The 21,683-nt window shown below is 35.9% G+C and overlaps 1 protein-coding gene and 1 long non-coding RNA gene across 2 annotated transcripts; both read left to right on the top strand.

Annotated features, from left to right (window-relative positions):
• On the top strand, positions 5,259–6,861 carry LOC109849597. The gene is made up of 2 exons (XR_002249176.1): positions 5,259–5,307; positions 6,419–6,861. It is a non-coding gene; the product is annotated as an uncharacterized LOC109849597 (long non-coding RNA).
• On the top strand, positions 14,643–21,230 carry LOC109848631 (protein S-acyltransferase 11). The gene is made up of 5 exons (XM_020418243.1): positions 14,643–14,747; positions 17,590–17,821; positions 18,229–18,527; positions 19,329–19,822; positions 20,840–21,230. The coding sequence occupies exons 1-4, from the start codon at positions 14,727–14,729 to the stop codon at positions 19,818–19,820; spliced, it is 1,044 nt and encodes a 347-aa protein (XP_020273832.1). The 5' UTR covers positions 14,643–14,726; the 3' UTR covers positions 19,821–19,822; positions 20,840–21,230.

The raw sequence follows: 21,683 nt of genomic DNA, 5'->3' as shown, positions 1-21,683 counted from the left end.
CAGGACATACCTGGGTTGCCTCCTGTGAGAGAGGTTGAGTTTTGTATTGAGTTGTAGCTGGGCACAGCCCCGATATCCCGCGCACCCTATCGCATGGCACTAGCTGAGGTGAGGGAGCTTCGGACCTAATTGGATGAGTTGTTAGCTTAGAGTTTTATTCGTTGGAATCTTTCTCCGTGGAGAGCGCTGGTCCTCTTCGTGAAGAAGAAGGACGACAGTATAAGATTGTGTATAGATTATCGGGAATTGAACAAGATCACTATCCAGAATAGGTAATCATTACCTAGGATTGATGACTTGTTCGACTAGTTGCAGAGAGAGTAGTATTTCTCAAAGTTTGATCTTCGTTCTGGTTATCATAGTTGCGGGTTCGGGAAGAGAGCCGAACAAGGTCACTATCCGGAATAGGTACTCATTACCTAGGATTGATGACTTGTTCGACTAGTTGCAGAGAGCGTAGTATTTCTCGAAGTTTGATCTTCGTTCTGGTTATCATAGTTGCGGGTTCGGAAGATGGATTTTTCCAAAGCTGTTTTTCCTAATTCGATGTGAATCTTTAGAGTTTCTAGTCAGGCCATTCGGGTTGACTAATGCACCCATAGTATTCATGAATGTGATGAACCGGGTTTTTCCGTCCCTTCATGGGCCAGTTTGATATTCTCATATTTTCGAGATCGGAGGCAGAACACGAGTAGCATTGCAGACTCTTCAGGAGCATCAGTTATATGTCAAGTTCAGCAAATACGGGTTTTGGTTTTCAGAAGTTAGACTTCTCGGCCACGTCAACAGCAGAGAGGGCATAGCAGTCAATCCGGTTAAGTTTACAGTGATTCTTGATTTGGAACCGCCGAAGATGGTCTTCTTGGGTTAGCCGGTTATTACAGGAAGTTCATCCTAGACTTTTTTTTGAAAATGTCGGCGCCACTTGAACGTCTTACGAAGAAGGGTGTACAGTTCATTTGGAACACAGAGTGCCAGAAGGCCTTTGATACTTTAAAGACTAAGTTGACTACAGTACCGGTTTTGTCTATTTCGAGCAGTGACAGGACGTACGTTGTTTACACAGATGCATCATTGGCAAGTTTAGGAGGTATCTTGATGCAGACTCAGAGGGTAGAAGCATATATCTCATGATAATTTAGGGTGCACGAGCAGAACTACCCCACTCATGATTTGGTGTTAGCAGTAGTGATATTTGTACTGAAGTCACGAGGCATTACTTATATGGAGTGCAATTTGAGTTGTTCATCGACCACCAGAGTTTGGAGTATCTTTTCTCCCAGAAGGAACTCAACCAGAGGCAGCGACATTGGATTGAGTTTATTGAGAACTATGAATTCGTGATTCTGTACATCCAGGAATAATTAAGATGTACAAAGACCTAAAGAGACACGTTTGGTGAAGTGATATGCATAGGAAGATTTCAGAGTATATAGCTAAGTGTCTTACCGGTCAGGAAACACTTCAATCTTTTCCCATTTAGAAATAGAAGTGGGCGGACTTTTTATGAACCTTATTGTAGGGTTGCCGTAGTCGGAGAAAGAAAATGATTCTATTTGGATGATAATGGATATACTAATGAAGCCAGCATATTTCATTCCAGTAAGGACTACTTATACCGCCGGGGCTTATGCGAGGATATTTGTTTGGTAGATAGTTTGACTTCATGGAGTCCCAGACACGATGGTATCGGATCGAGGTTCAGTATTCACTCCTCACTTGTGGAAGAATCCAAGATTCACTTGGCAGTATCTTCATCTTACAGTAGTGCATTTTACCTACAGACGGATGGTCAGACGGAGAGAGTAAATCAGATGTTGGAGGACATGTTGCGGGCTTATGTCATTGACTTTCAAGGTAGATGGAAGGAATCATATTCCACTGATAGAGTTCGCTTATAACAACAGTTATCAAGTGATAATTGGTGTGGCCCCATATGAAGCATCGTACGGGAAGCCTTGCAGATCGCCTATATATTGGGAAGTGCAGGAGGATATTTTAATGCTTGGGCCAGAGCTTATAAGATAGATTACTGAGAAAGTAACATAAATCAAAGGACAGGTTCTAGCTATAAGATAGATTACTGAGAAAGTAACATAAATCAGAGAACAGGTTCTAGCCGCTCAGAGTCAGCAAAAGAGCTATGCAGATAAGAAATGAGGACAATTCGGAGAAAGTTTAAGCTGAGATATATTGGATCGTTCCGGATTTTAGAGCTTATTGGAGCTGTTTCATATGGACTAAACCTTCCAGCATCGATGTCCATAGTACATAAAGTGTTTCATGTTTCAATGTTCAAGAAACAATTACATGATGAAGAGCAGCAGTGAGTGTTGAACGCATTGGAGATTTAGCTTCAGGATGATTTGATTACGATTGAGATCCCAGTTTATATACTTGCTAGAGAAGACAAGAAATTTAGAAACAATATTTTTTTTTTCCCTTGGTGAAAATTCAGTAGAATCGAAAAGGAGTTGAGGAGGTTTCTCGGGAGCGCGAGGACGATATACATCGCGACTACCCACACCTGTTTGATCAAGTAAATTAAATTTTTGTATGACTTGTTTATGACTTATGGTTACCTGTATAGTGATGTTTATACTTAACACTAAAATGAGGGTATTAACACTTATCTCCTAAGTACTTGGAACATATGGTATATATATGAGGGGTTCCTTGTTTGGATTTTTCGCTCGATGTACTTGTTCCATTTAGTTAGGGGTTAAGTGGGAGTATTTACATTTTAATGGTTGAGTGTAGACATCAAAGATGATTTTTGGGAGCGCGAAGATGTTATGCCGCGCTACTTCCTGCACCTAGTGAGGAAGTGGATTGATTTATGTGTGCGACTATTTGTGTGGTTATATTTTGATTTAACGCTAGAATGAGGATATTTTTGCTCAATTCTTAATCTTTTGGAACACATGGTATATATATGGGGGGTTCCTTGTTTGGATTTTTCGCCCGACGTACTAGTTCCATTTGATTAAGGGTTGAGTGGGATATAGTCATCCTAGATTGTTAAAGGTAAATATCATAATATGCTTGTCTAGAGTAATATTATTTGTTTGAGTATAATTTCTGAATTTCGAGGACGAAATTCTTTTAAGGGGGGAAGAATGTAAAACCCCAAAAATTTGAATATAGTGTGATAAATAATTATAAATATGTTATATGATGAAAATAATGTATTTTTATGTTTGAGTATGATAGGAATTGATTTGAGATCAATTCAATGCATAATTGTGAATATACGAGTGTAAATACACAAAACATGCACAAAGGCAAATAGTGAGAATCTGAAAATTTTGACCAGTTGAGGTTTTATTGGGCCAAAATCATATTTTCATGTAGATAAAGTAGATCTTTATGGCATAAGATGAGAGAATCATATATTTCAGACTTTAAAGGCTCACCAACGAATTTTTATTATTTAGATCTAGATCTGAAAATGTTTTAGCAAAGGTTAAATCCTGTTTTTACTGTTTTTAGAAACTTTTAAATCATATTCATATATGTGGGATCTTGATGATGAAATTTAAAAGGTTTAAATTCTCTGTTTTATATTGCATGATATATTAGAATGGTTAGATTTACTTTAGCAAAGAATTTATCAAGTTTATATGAGTTTCGAAGCTGACAGAAACCCAGACTGGGATTCTGTCTACTTCGCGGTCGACCGTAGCGGATGCGGCGGTCGACCGCTGTGAGATTTTCCAGCAGAATAGTTTCTGCTCTTTGAGCGGTCGACCGGCATAACCTCAGCGGTCGACCGCCGCTCAGTTTTGAGCCTAGTGAATCTCGGCTCTGTGAACGGTCGACCGGAGTGGCCTCTGCGGTCGACTGCCGCACAGAGTTGGCCACTGTTGATTTGTTGTGTATTTTTCGTATGTGTGAGTGTTCACCTCAATTATTTGACACTAATTTATTGTGTTAGTGAGTTATCTACACCTATGAGTCGACTTTTGACACAAGTACCGATCCGCACATCGAGGCACGTGTGACATGAGACTACGTGTATCTTTTGTGTATATATATATATATTTTCGACACTTACACTTTGTAAAGTTCATGTTTAGTCCGATATTCACTATACTTAGTCCTCGTGTTGGACATGCATTGCTATTTAATCCTCGTGTTGGATATGCATTACCATCCGGTCCATGCGTTGGACATTGATTATATTTAGTCCATGTGTTGGACATTGATTATATTTAGTCCATGCGTTGGACATTGATTATATTTAGTCCATGCGTTGGACATTGGTTAGATTTAGTCCATGCGTTGGACATTGGTTATATTCAGTCCATGTGTTGGACACTCATTACTTGCAGTCCATGAGTTGGACGTTCACTTCATGCAGTCTATGTGTTGGATGTTTTATTTATATAGTCTATGTTTTGGACACTTAATCATTTTCGGACATGACACTCATGTGAGTTTGCATGACACTTGTGGTGGCCTTGTCATGATTTCATTTATCGGCAGAGACGGGTTTGTATTTGTTTTATTTATTGTTTCTTGTATTAGACCTCAGGTTTAGTATTTAGGGATTTTTACAATTTGAGACACAAGGTATATACATGAGGGTTTCCTTGTTTGGATTATTTCGCTCGATGTACCTACGCTCGTGTTGTAATTTCCTAAATACCAAAACCCATTGTTGTTAGGACAAATGATTTTATATTATTATGTATTAACTGTATTTTTTTATACAACGAGCCCTCTCCCTTGGGGTTGGTTGTGATGTTGCTCGCTAGCGCTTTGACGCTCGTTGTCCCTCCCCCTTTCAGGTAACGAGCCAGGATAACGAGCCAGAAGCCCGGAGAGTCGCAGGTTGATGGTGACGCACTTTAGCTTCAGTCGTCTATTTAGTTATATTTTATTTATGGAGCTCCACTGTAGACTTTGTTTAGACATTTGAGGACTTTATTCTAGATGTTGTAAAGGCTGTGTGCCTTATTTCCTTTACTCAGACTTGTTGTATTTGAGATTTGTTAAGAACTCCAGTTTATTCATTTCAGATATACTTTGTATTTTTTTATAGATGAGATATCTATGTGGTTGTTATCATTTCATCAGTCATTATTTTTATTGTCTTTTACTTGCTTTTGTACCTACACCTGTTATTGACTCTACTAGAGTGATAGAATTGTGATGGTGAAACATGTTATTGCACGGTGTGGTGCATGGCAGGTTTGACATTCTTGGTTTCACCTTGGACTGCAGCCTTGTGTGAACCCAGGGGCGTCACACCAATGGTCCCCACTTCATGGCTATCCACCTCCTCCACCACCACAATGAGCAGTAAGTCCATTTTCTCTTCTTTTTTTTAGTTATTTACACATTGGGGACAATGTGCAATTCAAGCATGGGGGAGTGGGTTTGTTGGGATGATGTTTCATATATGCTTTGGTGTTTTTGAGTGCTTGTTTTCTGTGTTGGGATTTTTCATTTAGTTTTTTTTAAAAAAAGGGGGGAAAGAGAAGAAAAAGAAAAGAAAAGGAGTACCACTGTTCGCGAGCCATTTTAATACGTACATCATTTATTTCACATGCCCCATTGTTAAAAAATCTTTGTTTCATGTTCAATTGGTTAGGATGTTATCTGTTCGAGTTCCACTTGGCCGATACTTGACTCTAGACATTGGAATAAATAAGCATGACTTTTGGCTTAATCCATCTAATTAGTATCTAGGCTCTTTTGGTGACTTGGACTACTTTTTGGTTACTGGAGAAACACTCGGCCTTGTCAAAAAAAAAAGGGTCCTAAAGTCTGTTGCACCGAGTACTTGACACCACACCCTCAGAAGTATGGCTGTCAAGTCAGTTGGTGTTAATTATGACATGATCTTCAAAAAAATGAATAAATAAATAAATAAATAAATAAATAAAATGCAAGGAAACCGAGTACTCCTTTGAGACCTTAAGTAGGAAGAGTATGACCCATTGTGATGAGATATGTGTCTGTCACGAGGAGTGTTGGGCAATCAACTAAAAATATGTAACTTTGTCATACCATCGTTCCAACGTTTATGAGTCGAGTCACTTGCACTAACGTACGTGAATGCCTACGGATGCATTTTCTTCAACTTTGAACTTGAGACAAGATTTCTATTTTGACATTGGGTTGGGTGGAATAATTTTGCACGTGAACTTGAGAATAGTGGATACCCTTGTGCTTATTTTCTATTTCCGTTGTCATTTCTTGGAATCTATGCCCTCATGTGTGTGTTTCCATCTATTTTGCTTGAGGACAAGCAATTGTTCAAGCATGGGGGAGTTGATAAACACAAATATTCTCTATAATTTGACTATGTTTCACCTATGGATTTGTTGTTATTTGATGTATTTCCTTGCACTTTTGCCCTATTAAGCTCCCTAGTTCTTGTTTATTGCTCTATTTATATATTATGTAGGAATTACTGGAGCTTAGTGCGGATTCGGAGTCCAGAAGGAGTCAAGAAATGCATGGAAAGAGGCTACACGGTCCCCCAGTGTTCAACAACACTGGCGTGTTGATTACAGAAGAAAAGCCCAGAGAGCAGAGCAAAATAGAGTTAAACACGGCTTGGTCGTGTTGATATACACAGTCGTGTCGGTATCAGTATTCAGTTATTACGAGATTTGAAGTAAGATTTGAAGTTATCTGTTAACGCGATCTTTCCCAGAACTTAAATGAGGACGACCAGAGGCTGGAGATTTTAATTTTTCTTTCTTCTTCTTCTCCCCATCTCTCTAAAAACTCTTAGATTAGGATTTCTTTAATTTGGCAAAGTGTTGGTTGTGAAGAATCGTGTGCAACATCTTGATTTCGATGCTAGGTTTATTTTTCTAATTTATATTATTTTCTAGTTTATAATTATGATCTTATACATTGTTATCATGTCTTCTATTTCAATTATGTGTGAGTAATCATTTTTTCTAGGATTGAATTAGGTTCGACTATGGTTATGAATCGATAAACTGATCTTATTGTTATCATTAATTATTTGATTTGCATTATTCAATTGCTAGTATCTAATTGCCTAGGGTTAATTCAATTGGCCACTGATTTGACTCCTTTAGGATGTTGATTTGAACTGAAAGGTTAGATTGACGCCGGAAAATAGTTAATTGAACGGGAATTAATTGATTACGAAAGTAGGTTAATTATTCTTGGGAACATGAGGGATTAACGTAAAATTAATGGGTTTAGTTTAGTTCAACACCATGAAAATAGATTGTTAGGCTAAATTAGGCACAACTTTTAGTCGTCGAAAGAGACTAATAGTTATCATAGGTTAGTCGTTCTTAATGCATTGAGAGATTTGATAACAATTAATTAATTTGTTGATTCAAACCAGAGTTAAAACCGAAGTTCAATCCTAGATTCTTTTAATTGAGTGGATTTGCTAGTTAGCGCGTTCGTTATTGATAGTCAAAAATCATACTTTTTAGCACGATTGGTTTAGATAGTCACAAAATAGTGAAAATCAGTAATTAACAACGAAGTCTCTGAGGATACGACCTTGCATCGCTACAACGATATCCATGCACTTGCGGATTTGAGTGAACAATTTTTTCTCAGGGTGTTTCAATCGACCAATAACTTGAGTTCGGTCGACTGATGCACAACCTTCGGTCGACCGACCATTGTCATTCGGTTGACCGAACTAGTAGCCGTTGGCATAACGGCCAGTTTTCTAGATTTTATTATTTTGTGATATTTTCTTGGTTTTTGGGCATTTGTTTCTTGATCCTATATATACACCATACCCTTTAAATTCTAAACTAATGGAAAAAATTTTAAAACAAGTTTACAAAGGGGTTTAAGTTTGCTTAAAAGTTTTAAGTGATTTCAAGTTTGTTTTGTGAATAAACTTTCACAAGAGGAGGAGATTGATTCTTTCATGTTTGAGCTTCGATTCCATCTTTCTCTCACTCTTGTTATTTTAGAGAAGTTTTCTCTAAACTCAATTCTAGCTTTACATATTTATTTGTTGTTCTCTCACTCTTGTTATTTTAGAGAAGTTTTCTCTAAACTCAATTCTAGCTTTACATATTTATTTGTTGATTATCAATTTTATTTAAGCTAGATTTTATATTGAGTTTAGTTTTTGTTATTGTTCATATAGTTTCACACACACCCATATTTGAGCTTGAGTATTTTTACATACGATACATTTGGGTTGTGAGTGTGATTGAGGGAGCTTCATTTCGTTCTCAAATTGTATTAGAGACAAATCATTTTATTTGTACTTATTATTGAGAGTTTACTTTGTAATACACAAGTACGCCGAGAGGAGTGTGTGGTAAGAGTCGGGGTCGATTCCAAGAGAAGTAGCATTGGTAGTAAAGCCTAGAGAGAGGTTGTAAATTTGAGCACTTGAGGAAGGCGACACGGGCTAGGCCAACACTTAGAGGGTGTGTTGTGTGATTGCATTGTGAGTGTTATAAACGTTTGTCAGTGAGCATTGAAAACCGATTGTGTAGTATCCTTTGAGATAGTGGATTCTCCCCGGGAGTGGGGAGCAGAGACGTAGGTTAGAAGGACCGAACTCCGTGATCACATCGTGTGTTTGTATTATCTATTTGCGTACTATCTTATTTGCATACTTGTTCTTGTTTATATTGCCCTTTGTGTATATTACACATCCTAGCTCATATAACTTATTGTATTTCATATTTGCTAAGATATAAGTTAATAAGTTTTAAATTAGCATTAATATTAGATTAGATTAGCATATACCTTATTCACCCCCCCTATAGGGTAATTTCATCAATGAGTGCTTCCCTCCTTATCTCAGGCCAATTCGAGCAGCCTAGCTCCAAGTCGTCCCCTACGACCAAGACAAACTTCTCCTTTCAGTCCTTGTTCGAGTCAGGAAGGCCGGTGATGAGCTTGTACTTCCCTACCATTTGGAAATGAAAGTAGAGTTCAGTCTGGTTCACTTCCACAGTCACCAAACGACCCAAGACTCTTAAGGATGACTTTATTAACAACCAATGGCAGATCACGACGAACCCCACCAAGGTTACGATGGCGTTTGGCTTCATCTAGATAGGCTATAGCCCTAATATTATGAAAACTTGCTGGAGAAAGGGGTGTAGGGGCAACCGCAGGCCAAACTCCAAATGCTTCAAGTAGAGCTAGGCTCGATCTGGCCGATGATTATAAACAACCTCCAACCTTATCAGGGCCATCAGCTCATACTCTCGGGGGATATCAAACCTCCCGTGGAGTGTCCTCTTCTGTGCTGGGGTCACCTTGGAGTGGAACTCCGCCAGAAGAGCTCATCGGTTTATAGGATCTGATGTCATCGCAGAATGAAGGAATAATCGCCGGAAAGAGATGAGTGCGGAAGATGTTGAGTTCTCAGAAGGAAATTTCAAAAGACAATAACCACCACCTCCCTGGCTCAAGCTCTATATATAGTCAGCTGGATCTACAACTGTCAGAATCTGAACGACCAGATCAAGTTTTGGCTAACGGCCAAGATTAATTCTCAGAATCCGAAGCGACACCTCGAGGATCAAGGCACAACCCACTCACCTCAAATAGCTTGCAATTAGCCATGAAAAGAGAGGTTGTGGCAGTCAAAAATAATGTGTAGTGACGTCAGCCGCGTAAAATCTAAAATGACTTTTTAGCTCCCTCATTTAATGCACACCTACATCCGTCCAAGGCTAAACTCATTTCACTCGGATCCGGCCCAAACCGACTCCAAGCGAAAGGAGCTAGCTATTATGGTGTTTTCGATCGCCAAAGTATGACCCTTTGCCAGCAACGGACATGTCTCCCCTTACATGCACCGCTCAAACCAGATTGACGGTCAAAACCACCAAGAATCTCAACTTCGCCGACCCGCCAAGTCGACATCTCCTTAAATTGACTCGAATGATGGTACTTATCGGTCCTCTTGTCGAAGACGACTCTTTACAAGCCCACTCGACCAGTTATTCGACGCATTGCAAGGTTGACTTGAAAGGCATTGCTTCTCGGCCAAGCTAAAGGACGACTTTAGCCTCGAGCCTCTCCCGCTAACAGCACGTCAGGCATTGCTTCTCGGCCAAGCTAAAGGACGACTTTAGCCTCGAGCCTCTCCCGCTAACAGCACGTCGGCGTCATATTAAATGCTTGGTAGGCGCATCATACCTCTAGCCCCGTTAGCCTTTATGACTCATCAGACCATGTTAGTACTACCATAGCTCCGATCACTTCTCATTTAATGGTAAGGTGATTTCTCCTCCACTCACCGATCGGCACGTGTAAAGTAGGTATTGACGTAACCACCAACCAATGCTTATTTATCGCCATCCTATGCTCGGTCAAAGTGACAGTTCTACCTATTCAGCACCACTACAAATAGAGGTACTATTCTCAACACGTGGAGAAAGCTAACTTTGAAGTCAGAAAAAATAATAAAAAATAATTCCAACCAATATGATCATTTGAGTAGGGACCACTTTTTATACTTTCCAAACAAATAATTAAAGTTACATTTGCAAATCAAACAAGCAATTTATGATTCAAATGGAATCAAAAACAAACAAAGAAAAGTATACAAGTGAAATTGATGAGGTGGACAACAACTTTCCAAGTTGTGTCATAAATACACAATTTTACCAACAACAACCAAACAGCCCCTAATGAGAAAATACTAAGATTTGAGAGGCTAATTTGAAATTATGAATGATATAAGAGACTAATATGCAATTAACCTTTTTCCTTAATCCTAAATGATTTCTTTATGGTGTTTATGTTATACTTTTGGTTTGAAGATGGGGCTCGTCATTATAAGAATGTTGAACTAAAATTGATAGGTAATTGTCGTCGCTCGTTGGAGGTGGTGGCCGGAGGTCGCTAGCAATATTGGAGAAGCACCAAGTGGATATTAGAATGACGAATAGACATTAACTAATCGTAAGTCAAAATAACAAATTTTATTTAGAGAAATCTATTTGTTGGTATAGCTTAATTTAAAGATTTAAGGAGCTTAAATTTATAAATCTATCTTTTTTTGGATTTAGTTAGGGTGTGTTTGATAGATTGCATCTATCACTTGCATGCAACTGAAATATTGTAACTATTTTTGCATATAACTGCAGTTACAATTGTTTGGTTTAATTTTTAGTTGTTTGGTGCTGCTTGTAACCTTTCATATGCAACTCATTTTTTACTTTCAAAAAAATAAAAATAAATTTAAATTTAAATTTATATACTCATAATGTTTATTTTTAAAAAAGTTTTTCTTTTTTTATAAATTCTCTAAAAGTTTTTTGCAAAAAAGAATATAATCTAAAAGTAAATTTTTTGAAATTCATGTTTTTAAAGTAGTTTTTTTTGGAAGAATAATATTTTTTGTAAAAATAATAATATTTTCTATAAAAATAATAATATTTTCTCTAAAAAATAATATTTTAATTCAAAAAATGATTTTAAAAATTAGTTTTCTAAAAAATTATTTTAAGAAAAATAATATTTTTAAAAATATTTATTTTAAAATAGTATTTTTTAAAGAATAATATTTTCCTAAAAAATAACATTTCTTAAATTTATATTAACTAATTGTAAGTCAAAATAACAAATTTTATTTAGAGGAATCTATTTGCTGGTATAGCGTAACTTAAAGATTTAAGGAGCTTAAATTTATAAATCTATCTTTGTAGGATATAGTTAGGGTGTGTTTGATAGATTGCATCTATCACTTGCATGCAACTAAAATATTGTAACTATTTTTGCATATAACTATAGTTACAATTGTTTGGTTTAATTTTTAAAATTTTCAACTTGTAGTTGTAGTTGTTTGGTGCTGCTTGTAACCTTTCATGTGCAACTCATTTTTTACTTTCAAAAAATAAAAATAAATTATAATTTAAATTTATATACTCATAATGATTATTTTTAAAAATGTTTTTCTTTTTTTATAATTTCTCTAAAAGTTTTTTACAAAAAAGAATATAATCTAGAAGTAATTTTTTTTTGAAATTCATGTTTTTAAAAATAGTTTTTTTGGAAGAATAATATTTTTTGTAAAAATAATAATATTTTCTCTAAAAAATAATATTTTTCTTCAAAAAATGATTTTAAAAATATTATTTTAAGGAAATAATAATATTTTTAAAATATTATTTTAAGGAGAAAATAATATTTTAAAAATATTTATTTTAAATTAGTATTTTTGAAAGAATAATATTTTCCTAAAAAATAATATTTCTTAAATTAATATTTAAAAGAAATAGTTTTATAAAAATCATTTTAAAAAATATTTTCTAAAAATATTTTTAGAAATTTTTTTGAAATAATAATATTTTTAAAATATTATTTTAAGGAGAAAATAATATTTTAAAAATATTTATTTTAAATTAGTATTTTTGAAAGAATAATATTTTCCTAAAAAATAATATTTCTTAAATTAATATTTAAAAGAAATAGTTTTATAAAAATCATTTTAAAAAATATTTTCTTAAAATAAAATTTCTAAAAATAATTTTTATTATTTATAGAAAATAAATATTTTTAATATAAAAAATACTTTTTATATACTTATTTCAAATCTTTAATGAAGTTTTAAGATTTTGTGAAATTTTAAATACTAATATTATGATTTAAATTTTTTTTTTATTAATTTGGCTTTGTTACAACTAAGTTGGAAGTGTGAATTACGCTCAAAATAGTGTAAGTCAAAAACTACAACTGGTGGGCAATTTGCAACTGTAGCTGCAATTGCAAGTTCCAGCTGTATTGAAATAAACACTTGCAACTAGATATAAATGATCCAGTTACATGCAATTACAATTACAACCCCTTCAGTCGCAACCTATCCAATGCAATGGGTATGAGGAGAATTAAATTGAATAGAAGAATATGATTTATGTAGCTTAGGAAATTTGGATAAATGCTTTTTAAACAAATGTTTTATTGTTGTAGTATCTTTGGACAGTCTGTTTCCAAATAAACATGATTTAAATGACCAATAATAGAAAACCTGAACAAATTGCGTGAACAACATTTGAGAAATAAAATCCCAACTCTTACATAATCTATTGGAAAAAAACATAATAAAATTAGAGTTTTAACCAAATTTCTCTTGAAAATTCTTTATGGGCCTTTGAAAATTATAATTCACTATAATAAATATTCATGTACTCCAGATTCGGATCCCATTTAAAGGCTTGTAATCTTCTTTGCCAATTACCACCCTTAATAAACAGTTATTTATTAACAGGAACTCATTTTAAAGCCCATTGTTGTTCTCTTGCCCCCTTTTATAAATAAGAAATAAATCCCCTACATATATTAATTATAGGACAAAATTTTAAAATAGACCCCTTTAGGAATCTATTTTTAAAAAACGTCCGATTTAAAATTTATTTGATATTTTCGACTTAGTTTTAACCAACTGGTTGAAACTGGATCGAAAATAGCAAATAAAGTTCAAAAACTTCACGAGATTAAAACTTCTCGACTAATTAAATAAGAAATAAGTGTATGGACTAAGGCTAATGAGAATGTCATATCCTCACATAATTTGCAATCCCGTGAAGCTAAAAACTTCATGATATTTTAAATCACGTGAAGTTGCAGGTGCCACTTCTAGACAACATGAGCTCTCTAGCAAACAAGCTTGCAACTTCACGGGATTTGAAATCCCGTAAAGCTGCAGGTCACCAAAACCATGTATATTCTTGAAATTCATAATCATACTATCAATTTTACATATATATTCTTGAAATTCATAATCATACTATAAATTTCACATACATCATAAAAGTCGTCCCCTCCTTCCTCTCCCTCTCTTACCCCTTCCCCTCACTCTTCGCCCCCATCCCTGTCCCCGTCCCCTCTGTCCATGCTGATGAGCCTCGATGATCTGAGTATTCTGTTGTATATGAGGTTGAGAAGTGTCGGCTCCATTAGCATACTTCGCACTATGAGAAGTGCTGGCTCCATCATCATACGTCGCCCTTTGACCTGTCCTACTTCTTTGTGTGTACACTTTACCAAATTGACGTGACCTGTCCTCACGTCCTTTAAACTCGTCGACATGATTTTTATGGAACACATTTGCTATTCTCTATCTCATCCTATTGAAGATCCCTAACACTGATGGATCTAGGGTTTGGGGGTGAAGGAGAAGAGAGAGAAAGAGAGAGAGAGAGAGAGAGAGAGAGAGGGAGAGAGAGAGAGAGGAGAGAGAGAATGTGAAATAAGATCAAGTAGGATGAGAGAGATAAATACCGACCTAGGTGTGGGCCTACCATAACTTCAAGGGATTTTAAATTCTGTGAAGTTGCAGGCCCATTTGACAGAGAGCTCGTGCTCTCTAGCAGTAGTACCGCAACTTCATGGGATTTGAAAATTTCGTGAAGTTTTAGCTTCACGAAATTTTAAATCTCGTGAAATATTTGGCTTTCTCATTAGTGCACGTAATTAGTCCTTAAACTTCATGGGGTTTTAAATTCCATGAAGTTTTCAAATTTTATTTGTCATTTTCGATCCAGTTTCAGCTTGTTGGTTGAAACTGGGTCGAAAATGACAAATAAATTTTAAATGAGTCAAATTTTGTAAATAAATTTCTAAAGGGGTGTATTTTGACAATTTGTCCTTAATTATATTAATACCAAGAACAATAACGCGACCCGATTCCGTGGCGAACCCAATTTTCATTTCCCCAAATTTCCTTCTCTTTTAAAGTTAAACAGCAAGTTTTTTTTTGGGTCTCAGCGATCTCTGCTAAAATTATGGATGAAGAAGCGGTCAAGGTGACATTTTGACCCCTTATTCTCGTTGTTCTTGAGATTTCCCGTAATGGGTCTTCCTCTTCTTGGGTCGAGATTTTTGTTTAGTTGTTGAATTCTGTTTATCTTGTTGTTTATGAGTTGGATTTTTAGGTTTTTTCTGGTAATATCCTTCTTTTGGGATTTATGTTGAGGAAAAAATTTGTGAAGCAATGGGCACGGCTTTTTATGAATATCCTTTGCTTTGGCTCGATTTGGAGTTAAAAGTTCCAATCTTTAATTCCAAGTTAAGCAATTTTGCTTGGTTTGTCTGTCAATTTGGTTCCATGAAATCCCATGGACACGAAGGCAGGTAAAAACTTTCATGGGAATTTCGAGATATGTAGTCAAAGTAGGAAAGAGGGTAAATTTCTTGTTATGCATGCAGTATGTAATCTAGAATAATTGTGGCAAAAACTTTCGTAAGTGTAGTCGAGAAATAATTCAGCAAACATGCAACAAATAAGCTAGATTTTTAAATTAACCTTTTTTGCAAATCCGATTTAAACCGTTTAACGATAACACATAGTAAGAAACTAACATAGTTTCAAGCTTAAATTTGATCACTGCAATTATGTACAGAGCTGAAAAGCACCTGATACTGATCCCTATTTGAACTTCATGTATGGTTACAGTCAAGAAAGAAAAGAAGATCTAGTACAGTCACCCACTCCACAGGCCATCACTACAAAACAACAACTAGACGCATTCCTTCAGTTTCCCCCCTTCTGTTTCAGATTCAAAGAGTAGGAAACCAGAGAGGTAAAAGGATAAATTTTTGCGAAAAGTTTGAGGTACAAAAGGCCACGATCAATGGAATAATAATGTAGGAGTTACTGCTTTGCAGTTTCAACTTTGAAATCCCTTTTTGTGGTATGGCATCAACTATTGCTAGATAATTCTCACTTGTGATAAGAGGAAGGGAGATCAGTCATGAGTAGTCATAGAAGATTGTAAAGTATAAAAGGTAGGAGGAAAGAAACGAGTGCTTTTATAGGAGATAGAAGCAATTCAGTTCAAGATGAGAAGAGGGAGGTTCAGACATGGACTATGGAGTTTAATGCGTGTACTGTTTATAGTAGGGAGAAGCTAAGTGAAGGGGAGTCTTTTGGAATCCTAGCAAATTCGTCTAATTCAATCTAAATTGGATCTAATCTTCCAAATTTTCTTGCATCGCTAGGATAATGGATAAACCAGATTAAGCATGACTAAGGTTGAATAGTAACATCCGATTGTTAATACAAGGAGGTGGTTTGGAGGTAATCCGTAACAAATCAAGAACATGAAACCAATGTTTTTGTGAAAAGCCAGAGTCAGCTTCAATTTAGGATGAAATGAGGTAGACTTGCTTGAGATGTGATTGGACATGGTTAATGGAGTTAAATGTGTGTACTTTGCTGCAAGGTTTTAAATGTCAGATGTCGGGCTCATATCGGACGATTGAAATCCATGTCAGATAGCGGAAATCAGGGATATATCGGGGGACATGGACTAAATATCGGATTGTCATATCGGGTGGTGCGCATATGTATAATATTATGTCCTAAATGTAATTTAAGCATTCCTAAATTCAATATAAGCATACTTTATAAATTCTAGAGGTAGCACCGGCGATGGGTGGATTCCGACGTCGCAATGAGGCAGTGTCGAGGCTGTTCTTCTTCATCTGTTCGGGGTCCTTTGGATGAGTCACCGACCATCCTCTTTTCGGATGAGTCACCGACCACCATCATCCATTTATCCTGACGACGGGATACCCTGCCGACCTTGGGTTCGGTTGGGGTTCGGATTTAGAGGCGCAATGGGAGATGGACGACAGGGGTCCGAGATAGAGGTGGGGGAAGGGCGTCGTCATTCACAAAAGGCGTGATCGGTTCCCAAGTCCGTTGTAGCCCTAATTTTTCTCTTTTTTTTCTATCAGGTTCATAAGAAACCCTTAAACATGAGAACGGGTCAAACGGGTTTGGGTTTTTATCACTAAACCCAAACTAGATAACAAAAAACAGATCTAAAAAAATGGTTATATCGGCCGATTTTACAAGGCTGGAAAATTGGCCGATATGCCCGATATGGCCCCGATATTTCCGATTTGGTCCTAAAAATCGACATACGAGTTGAAAACGTCCATGTCGTGTCGCTCAAGCCCTCAAACTGACATGTCGGGCATGTCGGCCGACATTTAAAACCTTGCTTTGCTGGTTAAGAAAAAAAGTGTGAATCTTGTAGGGAGAAGAGGCTAGGAGAAGGGTAGACCAAAACAAGCATGGATTCATGCTGAAAAAAAGATGTGCAATTGTTAATCTAACTAAAAAGGTGGTTAGAATTCGGTCCTTAACCTAGCTAAATTAAGAGCAAGGATTAATGAAGCTGACCCCAAATCAAAGACTTTTTATTCTTCTTGTACCTACTAATGCAGTCCATATCACTAGATCGTCTGTTGGCCAGAGTGGAGCTAGGACTCTTTGCTTCTTCATTATCTGTCAATATTATGGCTACTTGAATCTCACGCATAAGTTAAATAGAGGAGATCATCCAAGTAATGAAGCAGTCAGCGATCGTAATTTCTGGAGCCATATTTTACATTTGAAATATATATAATACCTATAATAAGCGCTATCATATGTCCCGATATACTACTCATGTATAGCGTACTGATATAGAGTACTACTTTAATTATGACGCTGTCCTATTACTACTATCTACACCGTATATAATACGGTCGTACCTATATATTAGCTAAGGGTAACTGGAAATTAGATTCAACAGCAGAAGTTGAACTTTATAGCTAAAACATTGATCCTAAAGTGTCTCATATTGATCTTTGTAGGAAGAACATTGCGTAGCAATGTTGACAGATAATGAGGAAACTTGCTGGGGCTGTGGGTTACGCATTATTCTGCCATCGCATGCACATATATTTAAATGCTTATGGTGTGGTGCGATCACTAATCGAAATCATAGTTTGAGGAAACCTGATAGTGCTTGCTTTTCTCGGTGGAGGCTTATAAGGGACCGATCCTTTGTTGCTATTGTTGTACTCTTCATACTGTTCGTGTTATGTAAGTTGAAAGCTAGTTTCCCTTCTCTGTTAAGATGTTCTTGATTGCTTGTTTACCGCTTGCCTAACATTTTTTATTCGGGTTTTGTCATATTAAACCCTTAAATATTTGTTAAGTCTATATTCGACCCTCAAATCTTCATATCGGTTAAAAAATTGGCGTCTTATTGAAAACAACTTAATAAATTTGAGGGTCCTATTTAAAACAACTTAATGGATTGGGGTCTTATTTAAAATAAATGAATTTGAGGGTCTAATTAGAAATATGAAGATTTTGGGGTCCAGTATAGAATTAACATAGATTTTGGGTTCTAATATAACGAAAACCATTATTGGTTATTAAACTTGACTTATGGTTTGGATGCTGCGTTAGTTTCTAACTATGTTTTTACCTTTTGAGGTGGACAGGTGCTGGTGTATGGGCAGTCCACCCAATTATTTTTTCCAGAAGTTACTTTTGGGGCATGTTCCACTGCATTGTAACATCTATTTTGGCTATTTGTACCACCTCTAGTTTCTGCTTGGCAGCATTTAGCTCCCCTGGGGCACCACTAAAAATTTCCTGGGGTAGCTATTCACTTGTAGCAAAAGATGTTTTGGATAACTATACTTTTTGTGAGTTTTGTAAAAAGCCGAAGCCTCCAAGGGCACATCACTGTCGGTCCTGTAGAATGTGTGTTTTGGACATGGATCATCACTGCCCCTTCGTAAGTGTGATACAAGAGGAATCACCTCATATTTCTTTCCACTTATGAATTATGTTTTAGTATTCTTCATTTATAATTATAATCATTTGTTTACAGGATAATTCTGATAGAACTTACAATACACTAGATTTATTGTTTTTGATCCTATAACGACCTTAGGACTTGAGCGCATGGACGTTTGAGAAATTTGTAATGTTCTGATGGTTCTGGATGGGTAGTCCAGCATAGAACCAGTCACAAGGCAGGAAAAACTTCAAGACACAAATATGAAATTAATTAATTTAAGATGTAAAATTATAATAATAAAATTTTATGTTCTATTATTTTTGGATTGTGAAACCCATACACCATTTTTGTGAATACAAATGGAACTTTGTTTGGGGAAGGTTACTTAAATCCTCTTGACTGTTGAAGAAAGTGAATGGCCGAAGCTTAGGAGTTTCCACAAAGAAACCAGTTCAGATGGCAGACTGTTCATGGTTTAGCATAGCAGGAACAGCATAAGAAAATCTAATGGAAAATTTTGAAAATTGTTTAGAAAACAATGTATTTTGAATAAACTGAAGAATTGCCTGATGAAGCGAATTTGTCACCAAGATGGTATTAAGCTTGCTGATAATGTCATTACATAGTTTTATTTCATACGAAATTGAATTCCACTTTAAAAAAGGTAATTGCACTTCTCTATAAATAGTTTGTCTCGCATTAGACAATTTAAGTTTCCATTGTGCATTTATAGATTAACATTAATAGTTTTGTTCTTCTAAGATCTGAGATCTCTTCGTGTTTACGTTTTTGCAGATTGCAAACTGTGTTGGAGCAGGAAACCACCGATCTTTCATTGCGTTCCTTATCTCTATAGTTACCAGTTGCATTTACATATTTATGATGACTACATTTACTGCATATCATGTGTGGCCTCATGTAGATTACCGAAATGTTGCCTTTCTTGGGTCCAAAAATGTAAACAGTGGGAGGATTTTAAAGGAAATTATTGCTACATTTGCAAGCTCAATAATGCTCTTATCCGCGAGAGGCTTTGTACTTGTATATTTGGCATTTGCTAGTGTAGCTGTTGAAAGTGGTTTAAGTGTGTTGTTATGGCAGCAGCTCCATTATGTTTATGAAGGCAACACATATCTTAATCACATAAATTCGACGGGTGTGAATGGTGATAAGGGCTGTCATAATCTTTTGCGCTTCTTTGGTTGCCCATACTCGGCTTTTAGATTTGTATTGGGCCCTGCTGGTGCTGCAAAATCGCTAGAATCGGAAAGCTTAAAGCTCTTATGAAGGTAACAGATAATTTTCTGTGTATTTCTTGGCCATGAAAATTAAAGGGTTATTTGCTCTTAAATACCCCATACCTCATTTTGAACTTTGATAACCTTGTGTTCTCTTTTGCCCAAAAATACCCAGAGTTAAGACAAAAGTTAACTCCAATACCCCAAAGTTTTCTTTTGCCCAGAAAAATACCCCAAAATTCAACAAACTTTAGTTCTGATACCCATACTTAACATTTTTTGTCAAATTTGTTAAAGTTTGGGGTACAAAATTAAATTTTGTTGAAGGTATTTTTTAGGCAAAAAGAAACTTTACGTATCGAAATTAAAATGAGATAAACTTTGGGGTACCTTTTTTGCAAAAGAAATTTTTAGTGTATCAAAGTAAAAAATTGAGTAAACTTTGGGGTATTTAAGGGCAATGTCCCAAAGTTAAAGTACCAACTATTGCCTGAAGGATAATCTAGATGGAGGTAATTTGGGAGCATTACTTTATCATCTGGCATAGACTAAAATGGATACAAATTATCTGTCACTTAATATGAATCTTGCATATGTAGAAGTTTGTTATGTTGCTCTACTTGTTTCTCATCTTTAAAATGGAAATGGATTCGTTCAAACAATTAAAGTGCTACTTTGTGTAATATATTGCCTTTGGCCCTTCAATAGCCATATTATCTAATCATTCCTTACTATTTTTTTTTCAGACTCATGTTTCCAGTACACATGGCGAACCACATTAGGAACTTTACCAAATATTACTTAGAATTCTTCACCTAGAATCACCTTGCATTATTCAAAGCTGGCACCTCACATTTTGCGTGAGGATGGACCGAAACCCTTGTCTTTTTTTTCGATATGGATATTGTGCTCTGTTATAATTGATCCATAAAAATCACTTAATGGCTTTTATGCGAATTGAGTTATTTTTTTCCATTAATGTTTTTAACCCTCTTGAGTCTTGAACCTGGCTGAGATTTATAGTCCGCCTACAATTCAGAGTGAAGATTAATTATGTATTTTTAACAGGTTCAGGTTACATCCATCACCATGCAACTGTAGTGTCTAACATCAAAATCTCATCTGGGTCTTGCCAGCTATCATTACTTGACAGCCACTAAGTTGGAAACAAGCCTATTGGGCTCTTGCACAAAAGCTGCACATTTGAAACTTTAGCAATGGACTGCATCTTTAGGAAGGCTATTCAAAGTCTATTGCTTTAACAGGATCCAAGCGATGGGAAGAGAATTTAGCAACTGGAGTTTAACAGTCTGTTGCATTCTTCAATCCATGTGTGTTGTATTGGTACAAGATGATGATAATTCTGATTATTGATAGAGTGATAAGAGTTGATCTTTCTTTGTTGATTCTACTCAACGTCGATATTGGTATATTCTTAATGTTTAGTTCATTTCTTCAATGGATGGTTGATTGCATATCAACGGCGGCTTTATTCCTATTTTCTTCTGGGACATTACTCAGCTTACAAAGATGCACATAGTTTCTGTTTGGAGAACTATGCTTAAAAGTGTAACTATCCTTCAATTATGCCTATTTTACTCGTTGAGGTATTGGTTCTCCTACCATTGCAATCAGGTGCACCACTCTCCTCTCTATTCCTCTATTGTTTATTTATTTATCTGTATTCTGCTACATGTATTCCATAATTTCAAGGACATATTACACTTAAATACCCTGATATTTACTCATATTGCACCAAAATACCCTCGCTTTTAAACCCCTACAGATAAATACCCTAAAGTTCTAGAATGTTTCTACTGTTAAAAAATGCAGGCAATGTTAAAAAAACCTATTAAATGATAGTAACGTCCTTAATAAATTCACCAACCCTCTGTAATGAAGCCCGCCAATG

This window comes from Asparagus officinalis, chromosome 7 (assembly GCF_001876935.1).
Source record: "Asparagus officinalis chromosome 7, Aspof.V1, whole genome shotgun sequence".
Lineage (NCBI taxonomy): Eukaryota > Viridiplantae > Streptophyta > Magnoliopsida > Asparagales > Asparagaceae > Asparagus > Asparagus officinalis.
Note: the sequence above shows the minus strand (reverse complement) of the source record. Positions and strands in the feature narration are given on the sequence as shown.

Coding starts and splice junctions, on each gene's coding strand:
- LOC109848631 (XM_020418243.1), top strand. CDS start 14,727: ATGGATGAAGAAGCGGTCAAG. Junction 14,748..17,589: donor TGGATGAAGAAGCGGTCAAG/GTGACATTTTGA, acceptor TGATCTTTGTAG/GAAGAACATTGCGTAGCAAT. Junction 18,528..19,328: donor TGGATCATCACTGCCCCTTC/GTAAGTGTGATA, acceptor ACGTTTTTGCAG/ATTGCAAACTGTGTTGGAGC.